We start from the raw sequence: 22,548 nt of genomic DNA on the forward strand, positions 1-22,548 counted from the left end.
CAGCCCTCAAAGGTGGGGGACACGCTTCCAGAAAGGTCCACAAAGGGAGGTTGAGACTAGAATGTGGGCCCCGGGTAGGGCTGGAAATGCTGCTGTCAGGGCCTGCGGGTGACCGGTGAGGTGCTCTGGGTGGGCACCCGGCCCCACTATGCCATTCCAGCTCAGAGGACCAACAGGCTGGAGGACATGTCCAGCCCCCGTCAGCTGCCTGGCTGTGGTGCCCATTTACACCTCTAAGTGACTTGTCCCCCAGATCCCCAGCCCTGTCTCTGCAGGTGGCAGGTGGGCATGTCACTCCCAGACCCCCAATTCCAAGCATCCCCATGTCACGAGGAACTGAAGTTCTTTGTCTCTAAACTCATGCCCAAAGGCACCTCCATCACTGTGACCAAGAGCCTGCATTTTGGGATTTTAATTTTTTTTGGGGGGGGGCCACACTCATTTGACGCTCAGGGGTTACTCCTAGCTATGTGCTCAGAAATCGCCCCTGGCTTGGGGGGACCATATGGGACACCGGGGGATCGAACCTCGGTCCATTCCTTGGCTAGCGCTTGCAAGGCAGACACCTTACCTCTAGCGCCACCTTCCTGGCCCCACATTTTGGGATTTTAAAAAGCCTGAAATTATTGGGTTTTGGGGGTCACATCCAGCAATGCTCAGGGGTTACTCCTGGCTCTGTGCTCAGAAATTGCTACTGGCAGGCTCAGGGGACCATATGGGATGCTAGGGATAAAACCACTGGGTCGATTCTGGGTTTGGCTGCCTGCAAGGCAAACGCTCTACTGCTGTGCTCTCTGGCCCCACAGTTCAAATTTTTTAATTATTTTTGGGCTTTTAAGGGGGCTATCCTGGGAGCAGCACAGGGCTTACTCCTGGTTCTTTGTTCAGGGGCCATTCGCGGTGGTGCTCAGGGGGACCCTACGGGATGCTGGGGATCAAACCCGGATCAGCCATGTCATGTTTTGCTCCAGCCCCATCCATCAGAACATTGTCACCTGGGAAGTGATTTTCTAGTGTTTTGTGCACCTGCATTAGCTTTGAGCCCCAGTGAAATTTGGGGTCCCTGTGCTGATGCTGCTGGGCTCGGGCTGTCCCCCAGAACCACAGGGACAGAGTCGGCCCTTCCTGGGCTGCAGAACTCGCCCGAGGCAGCAGGTGTCGCTGTGGCCACAGTCCTGAGCGAGGAGGGCAGCCCTGGGCCTGTGTCCTGGAGGGACTCTCGTCCCCTAGTATCTCCTGAGCAGGCACCAGGGAGCTGCTGGGCTGGGGCCGTGCGTGGACCACAGTCGTGAGGGCCGCACTTGGCCTGAGCTGAGTCAGGCAGAACCTTCCCGGGGACCTTGGAGACCTGTCCCTGAGCACGTGTGTGTGGGTATGTAAGTGAGCGTGTCTGTATGAGTATGTAAGTGAGCATGGTGTGTGATCGAGCATGTGTGCAAGGGAGCATGTTTTAATGTGTAAGCATGTGTGTGAATGTGTAATTGCAGGAACAGCCCCACTACGAGGCAGCTCGGTGCTTCTCACTTCCACCTCCTTGGAGGGTTTGGCCCCTTGAGAGCACCCGAGGGAACCTTCCTGGACCACGTGCCCAGTTCCGGCCTCCACCTCCTCCCAGTCCCACGAGGGTAGGGGGTCCCCAGGGGCCTGGCCCAAATCCCCAGCCCGAGCCCTGCGCCTGGCTGCCCAGTCATGAGACCTGCCATCAGCCTTGCCAGCATCCACGGTGCCTCTGATCTCCAAACGCGGCCAGCTCAGCCCAAGTGAGTCACGGCAGGAAGACAGGCCCAGGGGCCACGGCGTCTGGTCTCCCCCCAGCCTTTGATCCCGGCCTCGGCCACCCCAGTGCCCAGCCCTGCAGGACTGGGACCTCGGCCGGCAGCCTCAGCCGCCCAGGAATGCGGCTGGTATGCAGGTCCTGCTTATCTCCTGGCTGGCCCAGGAGGGTCGCGTTCCGTGGGCACCTCGGCTCCGCTTTTGTTTCCGAAGTCTGGGGGCTCGAGCCCAGCACTCCCCCATGCTGTTTCCTGCGGCGGAGCTGGAAGGGGATTATCTCTCTCCCCACGGCACAGGCTGAAACAGCAGTTCCTGAAATTCTTCTCAGGAATCCGGAAAAAATAGTTCTAGGAGGGGGAGTCGTCGGGACGAGGCCAGACCGGGCAGCCGTCTCCAGGCTGTGACCCCTCGGGCCTGAGTTGTCTTGGTCTTGGCCCACTGCCCGTGGCCTGGCACCGGTACCCTGGGGAGCCCCTGGAACTTCCGGGACCACCGTGTCCTCGTCGAGCATGAGGCTTCGTGTCGGGTTCCGAGCAGCCCTCTGCAGCTCCCAGCTGGGGTTCCAAGCTTGGCTCCCCTGGGAACATGCGAGGCCATGGCATTCACAGCTAACCATGCTGGAAAATGGCTTTTCAGACCTTCTGGAATGTTCCACCACTGCAGGAACATACAGGAGTCTTCCGGCATTCCCTGGAATGCCCAGGTGTGGAGTCTGACTGCATGGAAACTTCCAGAAGGCACCTCTTTGGGATTTGTCTGCCACCATCTCCTCATGGGGCACCCCCTAGCCTGGGTGGGGTTAGGGAGGGGGAAGGGTCTCAGATACAGGGTCTCTCTGGCCCAGGACCCTTCCTGGCTTCTGTGCTCAGCTATCAGAGACAGCACCCCGAAATGCAGAGCTGTCAGGGTTTATGGGACAGTGTGGAGTCTAAGTCTGATGGTGTTGAAGGTTGGCGGGTTCCTGGGGCTCATTGAGGATGGCGGGTTTGAGATTGGGGGTTCCCTGAGGTGAAGGATTTCCTTGAGATTGGGGATTCTGTGACATGAGGGGTTTCTTGAGTTTAGGGGTTCTGTGGGGTTGATGGGTTCCTGAGATTGGGGGTTGCCTGAGGTTGGTGGGCTCCATGGAGCTTGGTGTGTTCCATGGAGATTCTCCTGGCTCTGAGCAGCCATGTGGCCACACCCCAAAGCCCCAGCCAACACATGGCCTCAGCATGTGGAGACTCAGAACTGGAGACTGAGGCAAAGTGGATAGGCCATCCTTCCCCAGGGGAGAGACCAGACATGGAGCAAGGGCTGGACGTGAGGGCTCACCTGTGAAACATCAGGCCAGGTCAGTAGTTAAGGGGTTCTGGCTTGGGCTCCAGTCATCTCACTCCGGGATTGTCTATCTCTGAACCCCTTCCCTTGAGGTCTCCTAATTCCCAAGGAGGGGAGTGAGAGAGACAGCCATCCAGGACGTACGCCTGGGGTCCATCCTTCCATGAGGAGCAGCAGCACAGCATAGGGACAGGCTGCAGGGTGGGTGGGTTTTACTTGGGCACCATTCCTGCGAGGTGCAGTGGGGTCCTGGACCTGCTTAGCTCATTCTGGGGAAGGCTTGGGGCGAGTCAGCACCTGTGCCCAAGGGGCCCACTTAGGGGTTCAGTGCAGGGAAGGGTGCTGGGTCCTGCATCTAAGGGCTGTGCCAAGGCTGGCTCAGTGCTTCCCCCCAACCCTGCTGGCAGCCCCACCTCAACCTTGTATCTGCATACGAGACACATGTTTTGTTGGTTTTTTGGTTTTTTGGTAGGTGAGTTGTTACACACTCCTTAGCAGATTCTGACTTCCATGGCCACTGTCCTGCTGAGATACAACATGTTGACCCGTGTCTGCACACAGAACATGGACACACAGACCTGTATCTGCACACCAGGGTTTGTACGTAGAGTTTAGCTGGACCTTTCGGCATGTGAGGAACTCCTGGGCCTGTGATGACTCAGCTGGGCCCCTGGGTGACATTCTGTGTGGTCTCAAGGGTGTCCTGATGAGCTGAGTGTTTCCTGAGGAAGAAATGAACAGGCTGGTGCTTGTAGAATGTTCCACAGCCTCAGGTATTGCCTGCCTCCGGGGTGAGCACTGGGGAGTGAGGCTCCAGAGCGGGAACCCACTGCATCTCTCAAACCACGAACCAGGTCATGGCATTTTCCTGTTGTTCTGAAAAGCCAGTTTTAGTAAGGAACGAATTGGGCAAATGGCCCTGCAGTGTGGGAAAGAGCGTTGGAGGTGCTTTTATGAAATGGGGTGAGGCAGAGGCCCCCAAACTCATGGTTTTGCCACCCCCTTCAGAAGTCCCTCATGCCCCTGGACCTGGGAATTTTCTTTTTGTTTTGTTTTGTTTTTGGGGGGGTCACACCCGGCAGCACTCAGGGGTTACTCCTGCTCTATGCTCAGAAATCACCCCGGCAGGCACAGGGGACCATATGGGATGCCAGGATTCGAACCACCGTCCTTCAGCATGAAAGGCTAACGCCTTACCTCCATGCTATCTCTCCGGCCCCACGACCTGGGAATTTTCTAAGAAATCACATGAAGGGGGAGAGTGGTAAGGAGAGAACTTTGCCTGACCCCAGTGAGCACTAACCTGATTCCTGGGGAGCATAGACCTGACCCCAAGGGGAGCAAAGACCTGACCCTGGGGGAGCACCAACCGATCCTGGGGAGCACTGAATGAATGCACACAACCAGTGTTGGAGGACCCACCCAGCCATGCCACCTTCTACAGTCCTGCACGGGGGTAGACGGCTGGCCAGAAGCAGATGGCCAGGGAAGGAGTCGGGCCACCCACCTGCCCAGGTCTGTGCAGCTCTCTGCCCTGCACTCCCAGGCGTAGCCCTTTTGAAGTCCAATGTCTTTCCTGGGCAGAAGGTGCCACCAGGCCCAGACGCCACCAGAGAGGCTCAGTCAGAGCAGGACTGTGATTCAGCAGCGCCTCGGGCTCTGCTTATCCTCAGCAAAGATGATGCCTAAGGGAAGTGCGAGCCTGGCCGTCCTCCCCTGGATGTCCTCCAGCCCCTGCAGGTCAGCGAGCCAGGCTGCCCTGCCCACCCACAGTGGCCAGACAAGCTTTTCTGTGGTCATAAGGCTGTCCACCAGGGGGCCTTCGGTCTGGGGCCCTGCTGTCTCTGGCAAGGCTTCACCCAGGGCTGCTGGGGACGGAGCCCTTGGCCCCACACGCCAAGCCTGAGCTCCGGCCCTTGGAGCCACCTTTTTTTTGTTTTGTTTTTTGTTTTTTGTTTTTTGGGCCACACCCGGCGGTGCTCAGGGGTTACTCCTGGCTGTCTGCTCAGATATAGCTCCTGGCAGGCACGAGGGACCCTATGGGACACCGGGATTCGAACCAACCACCTTTGGTCTTGGATCGGCTGCTTGCAAGGGAAACGCTGCTGTGCTATCTCTCCGGGCCCCCTTGGAGCCACCTTGACTGTCCGTCCATGAGACGAGCACTGTAGTGTGGAATCAGGTGCCACACATGGAGGACTCACACGAGTGGGAGCCCAGGGTTCGATGAAGCTTCGAAAAGTCACAGAAGTTAATGCTACCCCTTGCATACAGCTGACCCCGGGGTAGGTCCTGGCACACCTGGAGTCCCGTGGAAGTCAGCCCTGAGCACGGGGTCAGGAGTCAGTCCTGAGCAATGTCAGGTATGGCCCACCCATCCCCACCTCCAGAATATAACCCAAACCAGAAGAGCAGCCAATGGCACAATGGGAGAGGGATATGAGATAGATATGGGAGAGATAGGAGAGGTAGGAGAGACTCCCCAATCCCCAGCACTGCACAGGGCGCCCTGACAGAGATTGGGGGGCTATGGCCATGATCCTTGAGGAGTTAGCAGGTGAAAGATGCCTGGGAGCAGAGTGTGAGGGGCCACACACAGATCCTGTCTACCCAGCAGGATCCTTTCTACACTGTTCTGCCTATGCAACAGGGCTCTGTGTACACAACAGGGCCCTGTCCACATCGCCAGGTCCTGTCTGCGCAGGGTAGTGTCTACAAGGCAGGATCCTGCCTCAGCCACCACGGGAACCCCAGCTTACTCCCTGGTAGGAAGGTGTGGCTGAGAACACGGGTGCAGCAGACGGTCATGGGTGACTCAGAAGAGCAGATGCGGCCCCATGCCCTGCCAGCGCCCAGGCAGAAGATAAGGCAGCAGAGAGAGTGGTACCCCAGCTCCCCAGAACCAAGACCAGTGCCTAGACGGCCTCAGGACTTATCAGCAGCCAGAGCTGCGAGGGAGTCCTGGCAGCCCGGAGACTGGTAGACAGAGATAACAGGCCGGATGTGCCCGGAGGAAGGGCCTGCAGCCGCTGCTCAGTCTTGCCTTCCGCCCACGTCAGCACGGCCACAAGGGGTGTTCTACAGCCCTGACAGACATGGCGCCAGGTGTATCATCAGCACTGTGACACGGACCCACAGACACAGGCACACAAAAACACGCAGACACAGACCTAGACATGGAAAAGACACAGGTATGGACACACACCAACAAAGACACACACAGAAACAGGCACATAGACACACAAAGACATAGACATGGAATACACAGACATAGACATGAACACACACAAACACAGGCACATACACATAAACATAGACACACAGACACAGTCACACACATAGACATGGATACACACAGACAGACATAGACATGGACACACAGACCCAGGAGACCCTTGACCCCAGTCCCCCTTTTGAACCATGACCTTCACCCCATTGTCCTTTGAACCATGAACTTGACCCAAATTCTCTATCCCATGACCTTGACTCCATTTCACACATCCTGCCCCATGACCTTGACCCCATCCCGTTCACTCTGGACCATGACTTTGACCCCATTGCTTGACATTCTAAGTACTGCAACTCTGACCAAGCCCTGGACATGATCTCAACAACCTCTGCAGAGGTTGCAGCGCTGGGCAGCTGTCATACCGGGCTGGGAAGAACAACTGTCCCTGCAGTATGCAGGCACCTTAGGCTAGGCACTGTGATCGCAGAGATGCCAGGACATGTCCTTGAGTCTGGGCCACGGGCAGGAGGCCAGCCTGGAGGCAGCGGTGCCTTGCCTGGAAGCCCCTTTTTTCCTGGAGTCCAAGGTCCATCCCCTTGCTGCTGGGGGTGCAGGAGGCATCGTGGTGCATCCATCCACCTGTCCATTGTTCTAGGCAGCTGTCGCTCTCCTGTCCCATCCTTCAGTCAAGAGGAGGAAACCAAGAGCTTCCTCAGGGTCCAGAAGGGAGCAGAGAGGCTAACATGAGGTTCTGGGTTCTGGGCTCCCGCCGAGACTGGCCCCTAGAGGGCGCGCAGGAACCGGCAGAGGGCTCAGACCAGGAGCTGCTGGTCACCCCATGGGCTCACTACCAGCAGGATGGAGCCTCCCGGGGATCCTCATCTGCCTTCTTTCCATGAAGAGGGGCGTCTCCTCCTTACGTATCCCAGTTCCTCCTGGAGTGTCCACTTGTCCGGTCAAACCCCTTTCCTTTTTTAGATTTGATTGATTGATTGATTGATTGATTGTTGGGTCACACCCAGCAGCGTTCAAGGGTTTCTCCTGGCTCTGCACTCAGAAATTGCCTCTGGCAGGCTGGGGGACCAGATGGGATGCCAGGATTTCAACCACTGTCCTTCTGCATGCAAGGCAAACGCCTTATCTCCATGCCATCTCTCTGGCCTCTAAACTTTATTTTTAATTATCAATTAATTGGCTGATTGGTTATTGGGCCACACCCAGCAGCACTCGGGTTACTACTGCCTCTGCACTCAGAAATCGATCCTGGCAGGCTGGCGGACCATATGGGATGCCGGGAATCAAACTGGGTCGCTTCCAGGTCTGCCTCAAGCAAGGCAATTGCCCTACTGCTGTGCTATCTCTCCGGCCCTCGCTGTTTCTCTTTCCCTCATCTCTTTCTCCCCACCCTCCTCTCTCCATTGAATCTTTCATGCTTTTTGGGGGCCTGTGCAGTCTCAGGTCTCAAGCATTCATCCAGGGTCCCGTCCCCAGTCAGCCCTCGCTGCTTCTTGGCCTTCCTGCTCCCCTGGAGAGTCCCCTTATCCGATGTGTGGGTACCTGTAGAAAAACATTGATTATGGAGTCCTGGATGGAGGTGGATGATGGTGAGATGATGGATGGATGGAGAGGCCTTTCTCTGCCGGCCTGGACCATGCGCCTGCAATCCCTCCAGCCGGCAGGGTCTGCAGGGTTCAGGGTAGCATCGAGGAAAAGACAGCAATCAGGTTTCAGGAGACATGAAACTGTATTCAAGGCCCTAGCCACCAGGTGTGGCTCCTGTGCTTAAGCCTTTTAAGTTGGCTCCATAGTCAGCCCTGCATTCAAGCCTGTCTCTTCTCCCTCCATCCTGCTTCTCGCTCAACCTCTCCCTCAATCCTCCAATCCCCTTTACACCCTGAGGTAATCCTTTCGTTCCCTTCCAAAGACCCCTCCCAGAAATGGGCAGGTCTTACCCTCAGGTAAGATTATGCAGGAAGATGGGGGTGGGGTGACAGGGACCATCACCCCCCAGCTCCACGGAGCCCCAGCTGCGCGTTCCCTCCATCCAACTATCTATCTAGCCAAGCACTGCTCCACTAAGCAGCATCGTCCCTCTCACCACCTGCCTGCGTCTGGGCCCCTGAGTGTCCCCCAGTTTCTATCCTAACAACTTCTATGAGGCAGGGCTCAGGGCCATATGACGTCACAGGGTGATAACCCATAGGGGTCCAGGTAGCTCCACTCACCCTGGCACCCCCAGCCCTGGCCAACTGAGGCCGCTGAGCCCTGGACCCCTATTTCCGGGTGATTGACCAGACCCGGCGTTCGTTGTGCCCAATCCCAGCTGGGCCGCCTGCTGCCTGCCAAGGACACTGTTGTCAGCTACTGGCCCAGCCATACACACACATTGCTCACTCCTGGCTCTGTGCTCAAGACTCACTCATAGTTCTGTTCTCAGGACACACACTAAGAAGTCTGAGTCCCCTGGGTGCCATGTATCCCTGGTGGCAGCTAGCTGTACAGGACGAGCCCAGTGGGTTTTGGGTTTTATTTTTAGTCCTCTCAGGGCAGGTCACGGAGGACTCTGCGGTTCTCCACAGTTCCCAGGTGAGGAACTTCTTTGTTATTTCTGGTCCTTTCGGCTCCTTTGGGGGAAGCTCCTGTTTTCAGTTCCCCGTGTTCACGTTGTGACAACCCTGCCCCCCAGGCCCTGCCTGTGTCCCCAACATCACCTCCTGCTGATCCAGCTTCTTTTAATCTGTGACAACATTTTTAATTTAATTTAGATTCAGTTTGGGGCCACATTTGGTAGTCTCAGGGCTCACACCTGGCTCTGAGCTAAGGGCTCACTTATGGCTCTGTGCTCAAGAATTACTCCTGGCGGAGCTCAGGGGACCATGTGGGATGCCAGGAATTAAACCTGTGCTCTTGAGCTTTCCATTAAACTAGCAAAATGGGATTACTTCTTTCATAACTGTTGCCTCCTTCACTCCGAGTGTGGCCGTTCACACCACACAACAGGATACACAACAGAATGCACCTGCGGTTCCGATCGAGGCTGACGTGGAATTTCCTCTTGTACTTTCTAGAGGCCTCGGTCCAAGAAGTGAGATATGACAGGGGCGTGGGAGTCCGAGGCACACCACAATACGTGGGCACACACACGAACACACATAGACATGGATGCATGCGAAGATACAGATATGCGTGCACACGCATGCTCGCAAGGCACATACATGCTCAGAGACATACATGCACACATACATGTGTGGACACAGACACACATGAAATCACATCTATACAGGCATGTAGGTGAGCACAGACAGACCCTCACACAAGCAGGTATGTGTGTGTGCTCTTTCCACCCTGGCTCTGTCTGTTTCTCTGTTTCTCTGTGTCTCTCTGTGTCTCTGTCTCTCTATCTCTCTCTGTCTCTCTGTCTCTCTCTGTCTCTCTGTCTCTGTCTCTGTCTCTGTCTCTCTCTCTCTCTCTCTCTTACACACACACACACACACACACACACACACACACACACACACACACAGCTGAATCCGGCCCCGTGTTGACTCTACCCCACCCGACCGGACACACCTGGAGGGACAGGTGTCACGCGGAGTCTTTGGGGCGACTGCCAGGCTCAGAGACAGGAGATGCAGGAGGCCCAGAAACCCAGCCCCGATTCCTCTCATGACCCCTCCGACCCCTCCTCTTGGCTCAGAGGCCATGCTGTGGATGGGGCCACATGTGGGCTTGGTGTCTGGGCCTCACTCTTGGCCCAGGAAGCCACCCCAAGCTGTTTGTTCCCCTCGAACAGCTGTGACTAGGTGGGCTGTCAGCAGCTGAGAGAGGCTGAAGTGGAGATATGAGAGGGGGGAATGGCCCAGGGGAAGTTGGGGACTGTAAGGGTGCAGGGGCAGGGCTACAGGATGTGGGTGTGGGGCCAGGATGTGGGGTCCGAGTCCCTTCCAGCCACAGGGAGTGAGGTTCCAGGCCTCTTCTTCCTGGGGTACCTTATCACAGATTCTGGCTGGACCCTTTCTTTGGGGATCCCAGCCAGGCCCGCAGCTTTTTTGAGGCCTCTGCTGGCCTTTAGCCTGGGGCTGTATCTGATGGCGTGGCTCCTCCCAATGGGGCCAGCAACAGGCGGGTGTCACGGATCTCACAGGTGTCAGTGACAGGGCCCACGCCAAGGTGAGCATCCCGCTCGGTGGAGGGGCCAGAACACCATGCAGGGCAGAAGCCCAAGGCTGCCCTTACCCAGTGGTTCTCAAATAGTGGGGCGCGCCCACCAGGGAGGACGTGAGGCCCCGTAAGGGGGGGGGGCGTGTTTGACCTAGGCAAACACCGTCATAGCAAGCTAAGCCCCGTGTTTATGTCTCTATGTCTCTGGAGCTGAGAGTTGCTGTGTCCTGTTTCAAACTCCCCTTCGAAAAGCTATGCATTGCAAAACATGCTCATTGTAGCCATTCTTCCAGATATCACCTCTGATTAAAAAAATCAGCTCAGGGGCCGGAGAGATAGTATGGAGCTAAAGTGCTTGCCTTGCATGCAGAAGGACGTTGGTTCGAATCCTGGCATCCCATATGGTTCCCCGAGCCTGCCAGGAGTGATTTCTAAGAGTAGAGCCAGGAGTAACCCCTGAGCATTGCCGGGTGTGACCCCCCCAAAAAAACAAAACAAAACCAGCTCAAATTATTTTATATATAAACTATTTTATATAACTTTGTTTTGCAGGTTAAAGTTTTTTTTTTTATAATAAAGATGCTATTTACAGTCGCATGGGGGGTCGCAAAAAATGTTTTCTTCTTCCTAGGGGGGCATGACAGAAAATAATTGAGAAGCACTGCCTTACACACACACACACACACACACACACACACACAGACAGACAGGCCTGGGCTGTGTCTGCCTGTCTCTGTCTCTGTCTCCGTGCCTTGGTGTCTCAGTAGTGCTGTGACGGTTCCTGTTGAACTCTGACCTTCCAGGCCCCTGCTTGACCTGGGACAGCCTGGAGCTGGGCAGAAAGAGTCCGTGGTCTGGCCTGGCCTGGCTTCCTCCAGAGGCCCTACACACCACAGGACAACCTTCTGTTGTGTGGCCACCCAGGTCACAGCTGCCAGGGCCACCATTTGGTTTTGGTTTCTGTGGGATCTGGAAGCTCTGGGGGCCCCAGCCAGGTCGGTGACAGCACCTGGAGAGGCTGAGGGGCGAGAGGCTGGAGGGGGCCACATACTCTGGGGCCTATTCTTAGTGTCCCATCCGTGAGGGACAGGTGGACTGTTCCCTGAAGAGTAGAAACAAGGGTACAGATGTGGAGGTGCAGCACCCCAAACTCATGCCCATGGAGCTGCCTACCTCATGCTGGGAACCCTGAGCAATGCCAGCTGAGAAGGGCTGTTGGGTGTCATCTTACACACAGACTTGGACTGTGTGTGTGAGTGTGTGTGTGTGTGTGTGTGTAAATGGGGGGGGTGCCCCAGGCCTCAGAGGGTCTTGGCCTTGAAGGGACCACACTGCCCTGTGACCACCCACAAGGCTTGGCTGGAGCTCACCGGGCAGAGAAGCTGCCCAGGCAGGACTTGGGGGCAGGAACGTGGGGGCAGTGGGGGCCAACGGCTCTGCCCTTGCCCGGGTCCCTCCAGGCTCAGTCCAGCCCAGGGTCCCCTTCACCGTCCAGCTCAGTCTAGGGATACGTCAGGGGAGCTGACACAGAGGAGGGGGTGTGTAGGTATGAGATGAGGGGTCTGTGAGATGTAGGGGGTTCCAGGCCGGGGTCCTAGCTGGAGCCTGGATGGGGCCTCCCTGAATTGCCACTTCACCCCTCGACTCTAGCACAGGTCAGCGGTGGCCTTTGAGGCCCTGGTTTGTGACACCTGTGGGTCCTGCTCTGAGGCCATCAAGGGCTGAGGTGAGGTAGCTGGACGGGACCCAAGGCGAGGGGGTGAGTGCCTCACAGCTGGAGCTGTTGAGTCCTTAATGAAGGTGGGTTTGAGTCACCTTGAAATCACCCGGGGGAGGATCCCAGACTGGGGATGCCTGTCAGACCTTGGATCTGCCCTAATCTGCCTCAGACCCCTGGGGCCCTCCTGACCCTGTCATTTCCGGAGCCAGGTGTGTGCACGTGGGGATCTCAGGCCTGCCGGCCCTACCCCTGGGGGGTGGTCCAGCCCCCACCCCACCCACCCCACCCCGTGACTCAGCTGACTGAGCTGAGGCTGTCCCCTTGGGCCCTTGATGGTCTGGAGCTGCTCTGGCACCCTTGGGAGCTAGTCAGCGCTTTGCTCTTTCTACCTGGCAGTGCTCAGGACTCCTTCCTTCCTCCCAGGAGCATGTGTGATGTCAGGGATGGAATTTGGGTCCACTGTGTGCAAGGCAAGTTCCTCGCTCTGCCCTCTCACCCATGTCCCAAGTCCCTCAGCCCACACTGGTTCATGGTAGGGTTGTCAGCCTCCGAGCTGGCCCAGAACCCAAATGGAGCTTTGGGCCTACCCAGCTTCCCCCACATGGGGTAAATCCACCCATTTCCCTGCATTTCCAGCCCCTTCCTCCAGGGCTCCAGATCCAGGGGGTCTTCACCTAGAGACAATATCTAGTCCCCTCTGGCACCCCCAGCTTCACGTCTGCTCCGGGGTTTGGGGGGGCATAGGGGAAGGCTACGCAGTGACCCCCAACCTTCTCAGGCTGCTGAACCTATGACTTCCTGCTCCCCTGTTGCGCTTAGGGTGCAAGCCTTGGACTGCGGGGTGGTGGGGGGCGCACCGAAGGCTTGCAGCTCGGGGACCACCCCGGGTCCACCCAGGGCCGGGACCCGGGCGCACGGGGGCGCGCGCGCGCGGGGCTGGCACGGGGCGCGCGGGGCGGAGCGGGGCGAAGGGGCGGCGCGGGCGGGCGGCGCCAGGGCCGGCGGGCAGCGGGGGAGAGATCCCCAGCCCGCCCGCCCGCCCGCCCGCCCGCGATGCCCGTGCGCCCCGGACTCCCGCTCCCGCTCCCGCCGCCGTCCCGCGCCGCGATGGCACCGGTGCTGCCGCTGCTGCTGCTGCCGCTGCTGCTGCTCGCGGAGCGGGGCGCCTGGGCCGGGGACCCCGGGGAGGACCCGCACAGCAAGCACCTGTACACGGGCGACATGTTCGCGCACGGCATCCAGAGCGCCGCGCACTTCGTCATGTTCTTTGCGCCCTGGTGAGGCCGCGCGCCCTGGGCGCACGGGTGGGAGCGGGGCGCCGCGGTGCCACGCGCGGGGGGCGTCTGGGGAGGGCGCCCCGGGGGGCTCGGGGGCTCGGTTGCCACGGGCTCGGGGTCGCCGGGGGGCGTGGACACCGCGTCCCCGGGGCTGTCCTGGGCGCGGAGTCCTTTGCGCCCCGGGCGGACCCGAGGCCTGGAGAGCCTGCGCGCCGGGTAGGACTGCCTACTCTAGGGCAGATCTAGATCTAGAGGTTGGGGGGTCCGGGTGCGGGGATCCGGCCGGCTGGGCGGCGCGGAGGGCCAGGCAAGGCCGGGGCGCATTTGGTGACGTGGCCGGAGCGTCCGGTACGCACAGGGGCGGTCCCCAAAAAGCCGCCGGGAGAGGCCGCGCCTCCCTCCGGGCCTGGGACGGTGGGGAGGAGAATGTGGGGCCGCCCCGGTCAGAAGTTGGGTAGGCCCCAAGTTTCGGTGGCACCAGGGTCCCCACTTTGTGTCCCTGCGGGGGCCCCTGCGCTCCACACCAGGGCAGGCGGGTGGAAGTTTCTACGCAGCGGGAGAGGCCAGGCCGGGCCGGGGCGGGTGGGTGGGTGAGTAGGTGGGTCCCCAGAACTGGGCCTAGCCTGCGCGATGCCCCAGTTGGATAAGTGGCCGGCCTGGACACCCTCTGCCCGCGGGAATGTCTGCGGTGGCGCCGGAGAATCTCCGTGTTAATTGTCACCCTGGGCACCCAGTGACTTACACCCGCCCCTGCAGGGACCCCTCCTCCCGGAACCAAGCATTTGGGGGTTCCACCCACCCTGCAGGGCTTCCCTGGACCCCGTGGTCTGAGCCTCAGAGACTTGAAGTGGATGAGTCAGAAAACTGAGCATGTTTGTTGTTGTTTTGTTTTGTTTTGTTTGGGGGGGCCACACCCGGCTCTACGCCCAGAAATCGCCCCCAGCAGCCTCGGGGGACCCTATGGGATGCCGGCATTCGAACCACCGTCCTTCTGCATGCAAGGCCTTACTTCCATGCTATCTCTCCGGCCCCAAAATTGAGCAATTTTTGTTTGTTTTGGGGGTACACCTGGCGGCACTCAGGAATTACTCCTGGTTCCATGCTCAGAAATCGCTCCCAGCAGGCTCAGGGGACCTTATGGGATGCCAAGGATCGAATCTGGGTTCTTCCCAGTTTGGCTGCGTGTAAGGCAAACACCCTACCGCTGTACTGCCTCTCCGGGCCTCCCAGGACAGTCCGGTGCTTGGGCCCAGGGGTACAGGGGGCCACTAGGGCCAGCCCAGTGCTGCTGATGAAGGTCAGGCTGTGCCGCCAGCAGAGCCCGCCTGCACTCTAGCCCTTTGAGGGACCACCCAGGGCCCCAGGAAAGGTCCATTTTGGGGCCCAGGGTCTGCGTCCTGGGGCTTGGCCCTGATCTTTGGGATCTGGTGGTTGCTGGACCGTCCAGGCGGTGAGGTGAAGGGTCTGGACTCCTGGCCTGTGAGTGAGGACTTGGCTCCCGGATTTTGTCCTTGAACACGACCCGGCTGGACTCTGGGTCAGAGCCAGCTCAGTGCTTCACTTCGGCCAGGGTCAGAGCGTGGCCACCCGCCGGGGCCTGGAAGCAGGAGCCCTGCCCTGCGGCCCTACCTGGAATCCCCTGAACTGGCCACCCGGTGCTGCTGTTTCTCGAGCACAGATGCCCCCGCACATATAGCCGAGAGGGTCAGTGCCTGCCTCAGTTTCCCCTCACTGAGCGCCCCATGTAGTTGGCCCTCACTGCGCCCTTCCCTGCCGGGTATCCAGGCCCACAAGGACTGGGCCTACACTTAACCTGCAGTGGATAAAGAGCCCCGCTTCCACCCCAGTGCTCCTGAGTCTCAGTCCTGTGCGCCCCCCATCACACCACCCACCATCAACACGCAGTCCCAAGTCTTGCACCCTAAGTGCAACAGGGGAGCAGAAAGTCACCAGCCTAAGAAGGTTGGGGGTCACTGCGTAGCCTACCCCTATGCCCCCAAGCCCCGGAGCAGAGGTGAAGCTGGGGGTGCCTGAGGGGACTAGATATTGTCTATAGGTGAAGACCCCCTGGATCTGGAGCCCTGGAGGAAGGTGCTTCCATTCTGGGGCAGAGGGTGGCCAAGGGGGCCACTGACCACTGGGCTACACGGTCCCGGAGCTGGAGCCTGGCCATGGCCTCAAGCCTGGATGTGTTGATGAGGGGGCGCACCCCAGACCCTCGTGGTGTGGGCGCCCTGGCCTGCCCCAGGCCCCTGAGGAGGAAACCCGGGTTTGCCTGGGGGGAAAGCAGGTGTGCGGCCCAGGATGGGCAGAGAAGCACCCAGGGGTGCGGCACCGGCAAGGGGCAATCAAGTGGGCTTCTCAGAGGGGATGTGGAAAGGAGCCGGGTGGGTCAATGCACTGGTCACTGGGGAGTCCTCTGGTGGAGGGGGCTGGGCAGGGACTGTGGGAGGGGCAGTGATCATGGGCATGGCCAGGGCTGGGCTATAGCAGGGTCAGCATGTGGACAGAGCTGACCCGTGGGTATGGCCATGGATGGGGCAAGGCCTGTGGGCCTGACCTGGGTGGGACAAGGTGTGTGTGTGTGTGTGTGGTCGTGGGTGGGTCAGGGCGTGGGTGTGGCCATGGGAGGGGATGCCGCTGGACACTCAGGCTCCCCCCAGGTGTGGGCACTGCCAGCGCCTGCAGCCCACCTGGAACGACCTGGGGGACAAGTACAACAGCAAGGAGGACGCCCGTGTCTACGTGGCCAAGGTGGACTGCACGGCCGACTCGGAAGTGTGCTCGGCCCAGGGAGTGCGCGGCTACCCCACGTGAGTGTTTCCATGAGTGTTCCCCATACCACACAAGTGGCCCCTGTACCCACAGCCATGAGCGTTCCCACTGCCTCTGCCCAAGCCCCACCGACTGCCTCCCCCCGCCCCCGTGCCCCTCCTGTGCCCCTTGGAACGGGCTCTGACCCACTTCCCTTGCAGCTTGAAGTTCTTCCGGCCGGGCCAGGAGGCTGTGAAGTACCAGGGCCCCCGAGACTTCCAGGCACTGGAGAACTGGATGCTGGAGACGCTGGGCCAGGAGACAGAGAGTGTGAGCGAGAGGGACGGAGGGAGGGAAGGCAGGACCGTGGGAGCACCAAAGTGTGAGCTCAACATCATGAGCCTGTGGGGTGAGTGAGAGCATATGAGCGTGTGAAGGAAATGTAAGCTCAAGTGTGAACAAGAGTATTAAACAGGGTAAGTGCTGGTGTGAGCAAGAGTCTGAGTGAAAGTTTGAGTGTGAGAGTAGAGGGCGTGAATGTGAGTGAGCGACTTGAGTGAAAGTTTGAGTGTGAGAGTAGAGGGCTCGAATGTGAGTGAGCGACTTGAATAGCGGAGGGTAAGTGTGAGCATTGTGGGTGCGAGCTTGAGAGTGAGCATGAGGGAGAGCAAGTATGTGAGTGTAAGTGTGAGGGTTCGGAGCTATTGCTCCTTCTTTCCCTGCTCTCTCCTTCAACCTCCTCTTCCTCCCCGCTCCCTTCTCCCCCACCTTCCTAGCTTTGGGTTCTGGAACCTTCCATGGTGCTGGTGGGTGAAGGCCGGGAAAGCCCTACGACAGTGTCCAGAGGCCCTGGCTCCAGACGGTGCTGAGGAAGGTTCTAGGTCGCACGCTGTGACTCACTCACTTCGCCTTCCCGTAGGACCCAGAGGCAGAGTCGGAGGCAGAGGCTGAGGCGCCCTCGACCCCCGAATACAAGCAGGGGCTGTACGAGCTGTCGGCCGGCAACTTCGAGGCGCATGTGGCTCAGGGTAGGTGGGAATGGGGGTGCCGGGTCGAGGCTGGACCCTGCCTGGGGATCCATTTCCCCAGACAGCCCCTGTGTGGGCATCACAGGGAGCAATGAGGGCACTCAGACACTGGGGGGGGGTGTGTGTCTCTGCGTACGTGTGTGTGCTTGTGTGTGTGTGTGTGTGTGTGTGCGCGCGCGCGCGTGCGTGGACCCTCCCACGCCACCCTCTCCCCAAGTGACCTTTGATCCTGTTTGATTCAGGTCTGGGGTCACGTCTGGCACTCAGTGCTGACCCCAGCCCTAGATTCTGGGGCCCTCACGTGCTGCCAGGATTGAACTTGGTTCGGCATGTGCCAAGCCAGCTCCCTCCCAGCTGTGCTCTCTCCAGTCACATCTCACCTCTGCTGTCTCTGATTCCTCATTTCTGCGGGTCCCCCAGCACCTCCCCCTGCACCCCCTTAGCCAAGCAGAGGCCAGGCCACGAGCACAGGCCGCCCAAGCCCTGATGCCAGCTCCTGGGGGCTCAGTCATAGCAACTCTGAGTGTGGGGAGGACAAGCAGGTGTCAGGCTCTGCTCATGTTGCTGGTGAGATGGAGCACTCCTGACTGGCGGGGATGGAGCACTGCTTTGGAGCACTGCGTTTCCCTCCCCTGGTCCTGACTCTTGCTGGATCCATCTATGCCCAGCTCTGTTGGACCCTCAGGCCACTCCTGCCCCCAGGACACCCCGCCCCTGCAGGGAGGGCGTGCATGGGGACCCCGAAGTGCGGGAGGACTCGGGGCTCACGGCTGAGAATTGAGCTTCCTTTGTCCCCTGGGCTGACTCTTTGGGCAGGCGACCACTTCATCAAGTTCTTTGCTCCCTGGTGTGGCCACTGCAAGGCTCTGGCGCCCACGTGGGAGCAGCTGGCCCTGGGCTTCGAGCAGTCCGATGCCATCAAGATCGGCAAGGTAGGGGGTCTGGCTGATGACGGGATCTCAGGCTGGTGATGGAGACCTTGGGCGGGTGATGGGGGCCATCCATGCAGGCTGAAAGGAGGGACTATGGGAAGCCAGGTTCTGCAGGTGGCATGGGCTAGGCCAGGATTTCAGGGAGGAGTGGGCAAGACTTGGCAGTCTCTCCTCTCCTTCGCCATCGAGACTCCCTTCCCAGTCAGACCCCCATGCTGAGAATCACTTAGAAGTGGACACATAAACCATGGGAGGATCTTGGCACTGGTCATCTCCCACAATCCAGCCTCATGCCTGCACCCCACTAAGCTTTTTTCCATCTTCACTGTGGGTCAAACCTGGGGCCTCACAGGCAAGGCAGAGGCACTACCACCAGGCCACGTCCCACCCTCACGTGTCTTGGTCCTTTGGGGTCATCTCTACCAGCAGCCACAGACAGAGGCACTGGGCGGAGGTTCTGGAACATTCCTTTATGTCAGTGAGTGCACTGAGCGTGTGTGTCTGGTACGTTGGCCAGGAAGGCCTCGTGACCCCGTGATCCCATTGCAGGTGGACTGTACCCAGCACTACGAGCTCTGCTCTGCCAACCAGGTCCGAGGGTACCCCACGCTCCTCTGGTTCCGGGATGGCAAAAAGGTGCGTGTTCTGTGCGGTCGGGAGGGTCAGGGGCTGTGGGTAACCCCCTGCTCGGCTTGAGTCTTTGGAAGGTTCTTGCCTTCCTGCTTAGACGCCGCACAGATGGGGCAAGGGGCACTCCGGGCCTCCGCTGACCTGCCCCTGTGCTGTGCCCGCAGACTGACCAGTACAAGGGCAAGCGGGACCTGGACTCGCTACGAGACTTTGTGGACACGCAGCTCCGCAAAGCCGAACCGGAAGCCCCAGAGAGTGAGCAGCCAGCGGAGGCTCCTGTGCTGGGCTCTCAGCCTGCAGCCAACCAGGTAGGCAACACCCAGCACAGCTGGGGGCATATGGAGCAACACCATAGTTGCCCTCCTGCACTTCTTTTTTTTTTTTAAACTTCATTTATGTATTGGTTGTTTTGCCACATCCAGTAGCGTTCGGGGTTCCTCCTGGCTCCGCACTCAGAATTCACCCTTGGCAAGCAGGGGGACCATAAGGGATGCCAGGAATTGAACCAGGTCCCTTCTAGGCCAGCCACATGCACAGCAAATGCCCTACCACTGTGCTCTCTCTCCGGTCCCACCTCCTGCACTTCTCAGCTCTGAAGAAACTCATGGGCCTCCTGCCCTTCAGGGCGGAATCTCCTGAGTGTGGGGCCCTGCCTGGCTGCCGGGTGCCTGTTTTCCCTGGCTCCGGGATTGGGAAGTAGCCACCCCTAGTTTGTCAGGGAGGCTTAGAGGGGAAAAGGCCTGGCCCGCCTCCTACACACTCTGCTCTCACAAAGCTAGGTCAGGCAGGCGGGTACTGTCACAAATAGCTGTGCCCAGCCAAGTCGGATTAGGCGGGTGTTGTCAGGAGTGGCTGTGCCCAACCGTGACCCTTGGCCACGCTTTCACGCTCGTGCTGAGAGCCTCGTGGCCGTGTGACTCGCTTTAGTTGCGTCTCCGGCCTTTTCCCGGTGTGTGTGCCAGGCTCTTAGGGGGGCAGTGGGCAGACGGCCGGTCAGTGGACACAGGTGCTGCAAGATGCAATGTGGGGGGAAGGGTGGACGGCAGGACAATGGCAGGTAGACGGCACAGTGGACGTGCCCACGGCTCATGCTGGCAGTGTCTGATACATCTTCCCACCCACAGGGCACCGTGCTGGCACTCACGGAGCAGAACTTTGAAGACACGGTGGCAGAGGGCGTGACCTTCGTCAAGTTCTATGCCCCATGGTGAGCATCCGACCCCCAACCCTGAGCCAGCCCCCACGTCCCAGCCAGGGCCGAGCATTGGAGTTCTGGTGACATCTGTTCCCCCAGGGCTGACTGCCAGTGTGTCCACCACCTCTGGGACCCAGGCACACGCATCCCCTGGCTCAGGGCCCCCTCCTCACACAGCATGTGCCTCCACCCACCCCGGCCAATCTCAGGCTCAGAGCTGAGTGCTTAGGGTGCGGGAAGTGGGCTGGGCCTGCTGATGGGTGAGAGTGCAGAGCTGGTCCTGCTGCCCAGCGTCGTGGGAGGACCGGCTCAGCTCAGCCCTGGGCAGAGCTCAGCTTCCCTCAAGGCACTGGGGTTCCAAACCATGAGCCGATGGTTGCCATGATATTATGGCAAAGCAAATGTGTGCTTATGTGTGTGTTTGTGCTGATGTGTGTAGATCAGATGTGTGAGAATACATGTGTGTGCTTGTTGGTGTGCTTCTGTGCATAGATCTGGTGTGCGTATTCGTGTGTCTGTGTGTCTGCGTGTGTGTGTGCTTGTATGTGTGGATATGTGTGCCCTTTCATATATGTGTGTCTGTGCTTGTATGTCTATGTGTCTGCATTGTGCTATATATGTGTGTGTGTGTATAAAGCCAGTGTGAATGTCCATCTGTGCTTGTATGTGTGTGTTGTTGCATGTGGGCCTGGGGCAACACCGCCCCCTCACAGCCCCCTGGCCTGGCCCACAGGTGTGGCCACTGCAAGCAGCTGGCGCCCACGTGGGAGGAGCTGTCTACCCGGGAGTTCCCGGGCGTGTCAGGGGTCAAGGTGGCCAAGGTGGACTGCACAGCCGAGCGCAACCTCTGCAGCAAATACTCGGTGGGTGCCACGGGGGTTGGGGGCACAGCCTGGCACAGCCTCTCAGTCCGTGCTGGTCTTTTGTCCCAGGCTATGCCGAGGCTTTGACACTTGGGAATCCCCGCTTTTCCCCTAGGCAGGAGTTAGGGGCCCAGGCATAGTGCTCAGTCCTTGGGGAGGGGAGGCGGGCAGCTTACAGCCCCAGGAGGCATCTCCCTAGAGCTGCCGGTCACTTGCTCCCGTGACTGTGGGGATCCAGGAGAGGCCCTTGCACAGGCCCTACCACGTGGTGGGGTGTCGAAGTGCTTGGGCACCACTCCAGCCTCTGCCCCCACAGGTACGCGGCTACCCGACCCTGCTGCTGTTCCGAGCAGGCGCCCAGGTCGGCGAGCACAATGGGGGACGCGATCTGGACTCGCTGCAGAGCTTCGTCCTGGGTCAGGCCCACGACGAACTGTAGGGGCTCCTGGGCGAGCCCCAGCCTGGGCGCAGTGGACATTCCTCGTTCCTCTGCCCACACCCTGCACCGCCCTGGCCCCGCGGCGCCTGCCCTTCTCCCACCCGATCTGAACGGTTCTTTGAGATGAAATAGAGCGGAAGGAAAGCAAATTGCCAGACTGTTTGGGGCTCCAGAGCAGCCTGGGGAAGGGGTGGGATTCAGAGCAGGGGACCCCAAGGGTCCCAATTAGGGTTGGGAAGGCCCCTCACACCCACCCCAGGATGAAACAGCCTCCAGGGCCAGACAGCAGGAAGGGGTGAGGGTAGGGCTGTGACGATGGTCTTTGTACCCTCCTCTCCTCTCCCTCCTTTCTCTTTCCCCTCCTCTCCCCTCCTCCCTTCCCTTCTCCTTCCCCTCTCCTGTGTCACGTGAAGGTTGTGCCAGGCTCCTTTAAGAAGGGGCTTCTCCCTGCTGTGTGGGGGTCAGTCACTGCCAGGCCTGTCCTTACCCAGCAAGGGCCCCCACTTCCAGCATCCAGGGGGACCCCGGGAACAGCCACACCTCCTGGGCGCGTGGCCAGGGCTCCTAGTCTGGGTCCCTCCCTTCCTTCAGCAGTCTCCTCTGGGACAGGCTCCTCCTCTTCCTGGAGCCATGAGCTCTGCTGCTGTGAGTTAGGAAATCGGGGTCACAGGTTTACACAGCATGGAAAGGGTCCTAAAACGCTGCCTGTCAGGGACGGGGATGTCCCAGGCCCCTGCTTCCCTTCGGGCAGGTCTGAGTGAGTCTATACACATGGCCAGAGCCACCCCCCAACCTCCAAGAGTCCCGGAACCACTGTCTCTATCCCAGCCCCCCCCCTTGCCCGCACGTTGGTCGGTGTCTGTCCCCCCGAGTCCACCCCTGTCCTAAGACCTCAGGGCCTCGCCCCCGCGCTGTGGAGACCAAATTCAGAACCAAAGTCGGCCCAGCCCTGTGTCCTCCAGCCCTGGGTGGGCACAGACTGGGTACCGTGGTGGGCGTCGGGCAAGGCTCGAAACGCGGGGACAGCACTGAGGGCGACTCTGCCTTAAATGGGGTCTCTTAGCATCCCTGGGGTTCTTCCCGAGAAAACCTTCTAGAAGCACAGTCCTCATGAGGAGCGACAGCTGTTTCGTGAGTCTTGTATTGACGGAGAATCCAAATGGTACCATTTGTTTACATGATGATACTTTCTAAATAAACTCTTTTTAAAGAAGAAGAAAAGGTCCG

General features: G+C 59.3%; 2 protein-coding genes across 2 annotated transcripts in view; both read left to right on the forward strand.

The window, feature by feature from the left end:
• Positions 1 to 22,548, forward strand: part of SLC35B3 (solute carrier family 35 member B3) — a 301,880-nt gene that overhangs the window by 85,989 nt on the left and 193,343 nt on the right. The window lies entirely within an intron of this gene.
• Positions 13,249 to 21,905, forward strand: TXNDC5 (thioredoxin domain containing 5). Its single transcript, XM_049764987.1, has 10 exons — positions 13,249 to 13,480; positions 16,144 to 16,293; positions 16,456 to 16,564; positions 17,154 to 17,262; positions 18,079 to 18,194; positions 18,744 to 18,830; positions 18,989 to 19,132; positions 19,949 to 20,031; positions 20,753 to 20,882; positions 21,199 to 21,905. Exons 1-10 carry the CDS (start codon positions 13,257 to 13,259, stop codon positions 21,319 to 21,321), a joined length of 1,275 nt encoding a protein of 424 aa, XP_049620944.1. The 5' UTR covers positions 13,249 to 13,256; the 3' UTR covers positions 21,322 to 21,905.

Source organism: Suncus etruscus, chromosome 18, assembly GCF_024139225.1.
Source record: "Suncus etruscus isolate mSunEtr1 chromosome 18, mSunEtr1.pri.cur, whole genome shotgun sequence".
In the NCBI taxonomy this organism is placed as follows: domain Eukaryota; kingdom Metazoa; phylum Chordata; class Mammalia; order Eulipotyphla; family Soricidae; genus Suncus; species Suncus etruscus.

Excerpts from the sequence above, each read along its gene's own strand:
- TXNDC5 (XM_049764987.1), top strand. The coding sequence starts at position 13,257 with ATGCCCGTGCGCCCCGGACTCCCGCTCCCGCTCCCGCCGCCGTCCCGC. Across the intron at positions 13,481-16,143 it reads GTCATGTTCTTTGCGCCCTG|GTGTGGGCACTGCCAGCGCC; the intron begins GTGAGGCCGCGC and ends GGCTCCCCCCAG. Across the intron at positions 20,883-21,198 it reads ACCTCTGCAGCAAATACTCG|GTACGCGGCTACCCGACCCT; the intron begins GTGGGTGCCACG and ends CTGCCCCCACAG.